Consider the following 9,550-nt stretch of genomic DNA (forward strand, 5'->3'; position numbering starts at 1 on the left):
TAAAGAAGCACAAATTCAGAAAAAAAGGAATTGGTAAGTAAAACATATATCTTTGAATTTTGCACCTGTTATACAGCAATCCATTCTTTTATTAATAATTTAAAACAAGATATCCGCATAATATTCATTAAATAAATTCAATAATTTTTACAAAAATAAGGAAAGAAATGTATAAGAATACATTGTAATAATAAATATTATTCGACCAATAGACGGGTCTTCAAATTTTCTAAAATTTCTGTCATTTTGTTTTCCAAATCTTTATTCCTTTGCATTTCTTCTCGCTTATCCTGTAACATACATCATGTTATAAAATATTTTCATTATTACTGTATATTGTAGATTATAAATAGAAAAGCATATTAAAAAAAAATATATTAGATTTCATATTAATAAAATTAATTATTTTCATTTTATAAAGACAAATTTTTATTTTCATTTTGTGTTCATTAAAATTCAATGTTTAATTTATTCATAATTTTTTATATATTATTTAATTTATATCATTTTTTTTAAGAAAAATTCAATATATTTTTTTATACTTATTTATACTTTAATAATTAATTCGAATATTCAATTAAAATTTCCATCTTATCGATATTTCATATCTTCCTTTATTAATTTTATGATAAAAATATCATTTTAATTTTTTTATCCAGATTATAAGGCACGAAATATGATTAAATCCTAAGTATTCATATTTTTTTCTATAAAATATTTTAGAAAATATATATTAAATATAATTTCATAAAAGAATTTTATAAAATGATGATCGAAATCCATAAATTCAAATAATTATTGATTTTAATTAGAAATAAACCATATTGCATAAATTTAAAAATGTCAAATTATTACAAAATACTAGGATAACTGATATAACTTATCGATTCGCTGGGACCTTGGTGCATTTTCATAGCAATAGCACCATTCGAATAATTATTTCCTCTAACTTTCACACTTTTGCTTTCCGGTTCATTGAAAAATTTCGTCAAACTTTCGTCATAATGATACACGTCTTGTTGTGGTATAGTCAAGCCAATTGCTCTTTTATTCTCAATTCTTTTGTTACTTTCAAAAAGTTCAGACAATCTGTCGTTTTCTCTTCCATGATTAAAACCATGTACATTTTCATTAAAATCAAAGAAATTATAATTTTCTCTAGGGTTAAAAATGATTGATGAATCAGACTTTTGTTGAACATTGCCTAGCATTATTTGATTTTTATCATTTATTCTGTTTTTATCCTCTATAATAGGCTCATTATTTTCAATATTATGCTTCAAAGATTCAAATTTTTTAAAATGCAATGAATTTGGAATTTGCTGTCTCGAAGAATATTGTACATCGATATTTGGTCGTTCTGTATTTCTATAATTATTATTGGAAATATATTTATAATGTTCGTGAAATTGTGGTAATTCTTTTCCATGGTCATTTTGTTCAAATTTCTTTACTTCTTTTACTTCAATTTTAAAATGTGTACGATTCGATCTTTCAGCATTTATTGGTTTATTCAATCGTTTCTCAGAAACAATTTTATGTTTATGATCATTTTTAAATCTTTGATAATAAATATCTTCAGGTTTTTGAGTTGAATTATTAAAAATTCTGTTTCTCTGTTGTCTTTCTTCCTTCTTTTTGCTAAAAGATTTTTGATGAATATTAGGAATTTCTATACTATCATTAAATTTTGCTTGAACAACATTCGTATGAATCGTACTATCTAGAATAAAATCGAATGGTGGTGGCCACATTTGTAGATCTTTCTGTTCGCCTTCGTGAAGCTGTCTTGGCTTTTCCGGAAGACCTATTATTGGTTTTAAATTCTCCTTTTTTGATCGCCATGATTCTTTAGATTTTAAAATCTTTTTCATTATTCCTGTCTCCAATATATTATTATCTTTTTTTGATTTTTCCATCGATGACGATTTCTCTTTCGCTTTTCTTAATTCTTCAGGAACAGTTAAATACCGGACAGGAACAATTAAAGGCATATATTTACCAAATTCCATTTCTTCGATCGTTCCTCGTTCTTCGAGCCGATTTTTGCTATTCGTTTGAACATTAGTAAAATATTTTTTTGATGGTTCAAAATCGTTTTCATCCTTTCTCTTGATATCCGTATCTTCTTCTAAACTATATTCTTCATATTTAGTTCTCGCTGGAATATTCTCCTCTTCTCTTTCATCACTTCTGTCTTCATGTTTCTGATTTTCACGCGGATCTTTCTCCTCTTCCGAGATTTTCTCTTTTGAATTTGAAAATGGAGAGTTATAAATATCTCTCAGTGGTTGATTTCCAAAAAAATTCACAAACCCATCATCAAACAATTCACGATTATACAAAGGTTCCCCGTAACTATTACGCAACTCTTCGGGTCGTCTTTGCTCATCATCTTCACTCAATGGCAATGGTTCATTGTATTGTATACTAGTATAATTTTCATTTAACTGAGGCATATCTTTTTTATAAACATCATCATTTTTATAATTTTGATAATTTTCCTCTTCCTCCTCGCTTTCTTCAGGCTTCCTTGTTTTCTGACTCGTGGAATATTCACGAATCTTCTCTTCATTCTCTCTTGATTGATCTTCTTCCTCTTCTGACTGCTTTCCCTTATCACTCTCTTCCTCTTCCCTTCTACATTCAGAATGTTGTTCTCCTATTTGCTTGCCTCCATCATCATATTCTTTTCCATCCTCTTCATAATTATAATTATCCTCCTTCTGTCGATTTCTATACCATTCCTGTTCCCTCAATCTTTTAGCCTGTTCCTCCTGTTTACGTTCTAATTCCGCTAACCTGTCCTCATACTCCTTCTTCCATCGTGGATCTTCCGTCTGAACCACAACAGTAGTCGAAGGAGGTTGCGATCGAACATCCATTCCACTTTGAATCGTTTGATTTTGCACAGTTATTACTTTCTCTGTCGAGTTTTTCCTTCTCATCTGTTGTTCCTTGCGAACAGGGACGATTGGTGCAGGATATGACAGCATAATATCTTGAGGAGGGATCTCAGGCAGAGGTGGTTGAGGTATAGGCTTCAAATCCGGCTGTGGGACAATCGGTAGAGGAATTTTGACTACCAGAGGAGTTCTTGGATCTACCTGGGGTGACTGTGTTGCCGATGATGCAGAGCTTGTTGCAGAGGTCGAATTACCATTTCCTCCATGGAACAAGGCCTCGTATTGCTGTAATTGGGTCAGCACGCCAGTTCCATTGCCGAAGTTCACTACACCGGTAAATCTGATAGTCTCTCGTTGTCTAGGAGCTGCGGTAGTTGATGACCCATTCGACTGAGTGGAATTCGCTTGAGTGCCATTGCCAGATGACTGAGTACCTCTTGCCTCGTCCGACTCGGTAGCCGGATTGGGCAACGAAGCTATTTGAACAGGGTTTACCGTATAACCAAAAACCTGCGCCAGGCCTGAAAGAATCAGACCTAATGCTCGTTTGTCCCGCGGATTACTTGCGTCTAAAGGCTTCTCCTCCCTCGTTTCTTGCGTGCTTGATGATGGGTTCGAAACAGGCTGATTTTTCCAGTCATTCTTCACAGATAGAACGAATGCGCTCAACAACACGCACAGGTAGTACAGAACGTGGAACGTGCTAAGCTTCATCGTCGATGGTTCCTCGACCACTTTCTGCTGGAAAGTTACACTTTATGCATCGAATAATAGCGAGGTAGCGAGGTTGGATACCGTGACATCTTCAATTATAGCTTATAGTCATGTTATGTTGCGACTCTTCTCGATCTTCTTATTGACGAATTCTTCTTTTAATATTGGTTTCTTTTAAATATGATCAAAATTTGATGTGATTCGCAATTAAATATTATGATTTGGATTTATTAAATTTCAACGAGAAAGACGTGTTCCATCGTGCGATAAAGATTAAGTTCAAGAAGAGTACTTTTGTATCACGAGAGCCCACGAGAACTGGACAACCAGTGTCGCAGCTAAAAGTCGTTAAACGAAACGTTAGCTGGCGGGGATGGATTTTTGCATAACATCGGAAAGAAATGTCGAGTTTCACCTCAATTGCACAGAACCGCTCGTTGATTTGAGACAACTGAAGCGGCACGTCGTAATGGGAAAGGAAGGTATTGCACAGAAATCGGATGATAGATAGGATGAGTTGCAATAAATTTGACGAGGTAATTTGAACCACATGTGTAGCTATAAATAGTTACATGAATTGAATATTCGAATTCTTTTAATAAAAGAAAATATAATATTTTTAAACGAATTCAGCTTGAAAAAATAAAAAGAAAGAAAGAGGAGATATAATTATGGATTTGAGAATATATATGGGTAAAAATTTTTAAATTCTAAAAGTTCTAAAATCCTCAAATTCTAAAATTCTAACAATTTTAAATATCTAAAATTATATTTTCATTTATTCCAAATCATCAAACAATACTCATTAACATTCATACCGTTTTGTTACATCTTTTATACGCATAGCTAATGCTCATCGATTTGTGCAATTGCATTTAACAAATAGAACGCATATACTTGGAAGAAATACTTAAAAAGATCAACTAAACTAGCTAATTCTTAACAAAATGATTTATGGTATTTTGCACAAAATCATAGGAAATTATCTTAATATTTTTCTTTGAAAATTAAAACGATCGAAATCAATTTCTTCTGGAAATTCAATTTCTTTCCACTTTAGTCGTTTTATTATCTATTACTACGTAACATTAACTAATTAAAAATATTCATACAGACCAGAGCCTAATCGATTATAGAGCAAGTAAAAACAAAATTGTTTCTTATGTATAAAATTCTTGTTTCGCAAAATAAAATAAATCAATTTGCAATAACTAATGAAACTATTCAAACCAATATTATTATAATAAAAATATTCTAAATCAATCGATTAAAAAATAAAACAATTCCGCATGTAACTTAAGCTCATTTACAATCACTCAACTCAGTATGTTTTATACTTATTAAGTATTATATTACAATAGATAACGATTATATCACTGTTCAATAATCTAAGTTTAGATATTTGCTTTCTTAAGTATGTCGATTATGTCATTTATTCTCTACTCGGAGAAAGTTCGAGCAAACGGTGTCGCTATTCGATTTCCTGGACCGGTGTGATAAAACCACCTTATAGAGGTTATTATACCAAGGAAGAGGAAAAAATTAACGACATGAGTTTTCAACGATAGGAACTGGTAGAAGGTTCAGATCTTTATGTAATCGAGTTCCTGTTGTTTCGTTCGATTTCTCGAATGATAGTCGATTCGCTTCAAATGCGATTCGATCGACCAACGTATCTGTTAATTAAATTAATAACTTAATTATCTTATCAGATTAATTGTTTAACGCGTGAAACACTGCATATATTTTTTGAGAACATTCTCAGGTTTGAATATTCGTCTGATTATCTCGATTCTTTCGTAAACAATAGCGGATGGCAAACATTACAATAGCTAGTGTATTTTACAATCGACGAAATTACCGTGAAATTGTTAGGATACATGCGATATTCGCATGATGATTGTTTAGATGTGATTGCGTTTGATTATTAGTTAGATAAAGATACAGCTTTTAACTTTGGAAAAGATGGTATTTGGAAAAGGCATGTTTTGGTGAATAGAGATGATGATTATGGTATCGAACAAATTTGGAAGTAATATTTAATGTGAAATATCCATGTTGAAGTATACTACTTTTTGTTGAAATATAATCAGTGACAGATATTATTTACGAATTTTTGTTCGTAAAAATTTGAATTCCTATAGAAAATATTGGAAATTTTTTGAAAAATGATTTTAAAAACAATAAGAGTTTTAAAAAATATTTTATAATAAATCTGGACAAATTTTATTCGAAACTTTTCTTATTAACGAATTCTTATATCGTATTGTATTGATATTTGGATTATTAAAATTAGAATTTATTTGACTAATTTATTATATGTTTTTTTTTATCAACTTATGAAAGAAATATTCAATTGATTATAAGCGAGAAGAAAAAAATAAAAGAAAAATCTTCTTCTGAACAATGTTTTGAACAAATTATATAATGAAATTGGAATTCTTTGAATCATATTTCTTCTATTTCAAATATTTGTAATAAATATATAAAATAAATGAATAAGAATCGGATATCTGTAAATAAATACTTTCCATAAGAAACTAGCCTGATAAAAATTTTTTTCTGAAACTCAATGATAATCTCCATAATCAATGACCAAAACAATAAAACTAGATTTCGATTACATGATCGTATTTCTATTGGGAATTCTGTACTTTCCTCGTTCCTTGATCCAGATGAATCTATTATCGATGCAACTTGTTACGAGATGCAATGATTCCATAGATGGAAAACGTATCAGAGACTAGTTTATTCGTTAGAAAATGTGGATCCAGAATTGAGTATATATAACCTGACAAACAAATTCCAAAGTGTATCGGGTATAAAAGTACTGTTCATTCTATGAGTCACTCAGTTGGTTGTCAGTCAAGCTTAACATGAATTTTCTGGTAAGAATAATTTAATGTCGAGAAAATTTAAAATCTATTTCATTTTCTTTCAAATTTGTTTCATTGAATTAATGTATCAGTGTTTCTTAATTTGTTCGAAAGAGTGCATTGGTGACATTAGACAATCGTTTTAGTCGTTGCTGTTCTTGACCATTCTTGCTTTGGGGGTAGCTACTACTGTGCCTCCAACTAGCATCTCTGAAAAATCGATAGATGTAGCACAAAAGATAATTGTCGATAATCAAGCACAACCGAATCCTCAGGATGAAATTGGCGAAAAAAAAGTGACGAAAAGAAGTTACGGTTGGAGTCCGTGGAATTATTATAGTTATGGTTGGCCCTGGTACGTAGATTTTCGCAAGAAATTTTGCAATCTCAAGTTTTGCGGAAAAAAATAACCGTTTGTTTCAAAGATTCTTGCGGATTTTGTAACAGGAAGTTGAATATTTTGCATGATATTAATTTCCTGCTATTTTAAAAATTTGTGTATTTTAATTTAATTTTTAATCACTTGAGACCATAAAACAAAATTTATAAAAATTTTAATAAGAAATTTTAATAAGAATAATTTTTAATAAGATGTTTTAATAAAAAATTTCTGAAAATGTACAACTGTATGTTTGTACAAATAATAAAAAATTTTAATTTTAATATATTTTAAAATAATAAAATTATTATTTTTATATATACATATATTTATTTATAATATACACAATTTTCATTTTTTTACAAGAATATTTGAAACGATATGAAAGAATGAAAATAATAATGTTTTTGTACGAAAATATATACAAAATTTTAGGTATGCCATAGGATGGTATCCAGGTTGGCCATATTATGGTCATGGATATGGTGGATATGGTTATGGTGCATATGGGCATGGATATGGTGGATATGGTGGATATATTGGATATCGTGGATATGGTGGATGGTACAAAGGATGGTAAATTGGAAAAAAATTATTTATGATGTTTTCATAATCTTATAATACACAATTCTTCTTATCACTTTAGTTTTTGCACCAATCAAGTATACATTAGCTTAATTTAAATTTGTAATTATACAATGAGTATTACAATTTTAAGACTGAAATAATACAATTTTGGATATCCAACTAATATAAATAAATAAAATATGTATAATTTACATAGTAAAATAATTTCACTCAATATTTGTCTGATTTTATCATTCAATTTTGTTCTTCAAATTATTCATTGTATCAACGATATAATTATTATTCATGATGTTTATCAGTAAAAAAAAAAAAAAAAGAAACACATTACAAAAAGAATGAAATAATTTACACATACCCTTAAACGTTTCCTTATATAAGTTGACAATATTTCTTCACAAATAGTCAAATTTTTATCTGTATCCTGTAGAACAAATAATTATAGTAAGTTTGAAATACAATTTTTTAATACTTGCAATCAACCTTTAAAATAGTTGTCAACTCTTTGATCTTCTGAAGTTTAGCTTGTTGTTGTTGGGATAAATTATTGCACACTCGTTGTGAATTAGTTGCGTACATCTCAAAACGCAACAGAAAACGTATTACTTTTGTCACTTTCGCGTTCGTAATCCATAATACTTGTGCGCCCGAATACTTTACATGTACCTGATATGCAGCATAGTGTTGCTTAGATACAAAAACAACAACAAAGATTTTATTGGATTTCTCTATAATGACTTTATATAATTTGGGCTGATTCAAAGATAATTGAATTTTTTTAATCTATTAATATGTAAAAAACACACAATATCTCTGTAATTGTAATTACAACAAATTGATTTCATATTTTTCATTTTTAACATTTGCTGCATTGAAGAAATCTGTAATATATAACGGATATAATCTACTTTATCGACAAGGAGAAGTTTGTTATTTTGTCATTAAAAATAAAGACTACATAGAGAAAATTTCTATATATAATCCATGATGAAAGAAAGGCATGATTTCTTTTCACATTCTGAAAAATCACCTTCGAAAAAACAAGTATCTATTATACTACATACGATTTATTGCCTAGAAATTATATTTATGCCATAGAAACTACGTTTATCTCATCATCGAAAGATAAAAATAAAAAATATTTAAACATATATTATAAAACTTTTTATTGATTCAGATCCCAAAAAGAAATCTGGTCTCCTATAATTTAATAATAAGCTAACAAATTAATAATAGACCAATAGACGACATATTCTAAATTGTAAAATGCAATATATTCTAAAATTAATTTATTATTAACAAAACAATTAAAAATATGAAGAAATATTACCCATGAATATTGCTTAGATTTACAAAACATTCAATCACTTGTGCTTCGCAAAATAAAAAACAAAAAATGTTAAGAAAAACTTAACATGCCATATCATAATCAAATTGTTTATAATTATACGAGACATAGATATATTACTTCGAACATATATCAACATAATATATTATCACAAAAATATAAAATATTGATAATTACAAAGATAAAAATACAAAAATAAATTAAAATATATTCACAAACGATAGAAATTTGGAAATTAGCGCCATCACCAGAATGTTAGAAGAACGTAAAAAAGAATTACTGACGAGAAACGAATTGATGCGACATCTTACGGATCTTAATAAAATATGATTTAAAAACCAACCAAGAAAATTACAACAGCACCATCTAGTATTCTACATTTCAATTACGTAAAACATATTTTTAGAACATAAAAAAAAAAATCTTAAAATTTCAAATTTTAAATATCACAATATAATACCAAAAACATAATCGCGCACGCAGCCAATTAGCTCATATATTATTTCTTATAAAATATATAATTGCATCATCGATAGTAGCAATACAATGATATAACTATATATCGTATATTAAATAAATATGATTTCCGGGTCTCACCGACTTGGAGGTTGCTGCGAATTGGAGACCCACCCTAACCACGACGTCCCATCCACCCTCCTTTTATACGAACATTTAATTATTCACAAATTATAAATAAATTTTCCTTTTGCTGTACGTTTACAAAACGTTCAAACGTTTGATC

At 29.1% G+C, this 9,550-nt stretch overlaps 3 protein-coding genes across 3 annotated transcripts; 1 reads left to right on the forward strand and 2 right to left on the reverse strand.

The window, feature by feature from the left end:
* Nucleotides 1–51: 51 nt before the first annotated feature.
* Nucleotides 52–8,121, reverse strand: LOC116413941 (uncharacterized). The gene is made up of 3 exons (XM_031915069.2): nt 7,944–8,121; nt 7,819–7,884; nt 52–290 (listed from the first exon to the last, which is right to left on the reverse strand). The coding sequence occupies exons 1-3, from the start codon at nt 8,037–8,039 to the stop codon at nt 198–200; spliced, it is 255 nt and encodes an 84-aa protein (XP_031770929.2). The 5' UTR covers nt 8,040–8,121; the 3' UTR covers nt 52–197.
* LOC105734819 (uncharacterized) lies at nt 721–3,754 on the reverse strand. Its single transcript, XM_012483543.3, has one exon. It carries the CDS (start codon nt 3,618–3,620, stop codon nt 852–854), a length of 2,769 nt encoding a protein of 922 aa, XP_012338997.2. The 5' UTR covers nt 3,621–3,754; the 3' UTR covers nt 721–851.
* Nucleotides 6,433–7,787, forward strand: LOC105734822 (uncharacterized). The gene is made up of 3 exons (XM_012483549.3): nt 6,433–6,508; nt 6,643–6,851; nt 7,311–7,787. The coding sequence occupies exons 1-3, from the start codon at nt 6,497–6,499 to the stop codon at nt 7,453–7,455; spliced, it is 366 nt and encodes a 121-aa protein (XP_012339003.1). The 5' UTR covers nt 6,433–6,496; the 3' UTR covers nt 7,456–7,787.
* Nucleotides 8,122–9,550: the final 1,429 nt, after the last annotated feature.

The sequence above is a fragment of the Apis florea genome, unplaced genomic scaffold, assembly GCF_048593485.1.
Source record: "Apis florea isolate Af1SG1 unplaced genomic scaffold, ASM4859348v1 contig_6_pilon, whole genome shotgun sequence".
In the NCBI taxonomy this organism is placed as follows: Eukaryota; Metazoa; Arthropoda; class Insecta; order Hymenoptera; family Apidae; genus Apis; species Apis florea.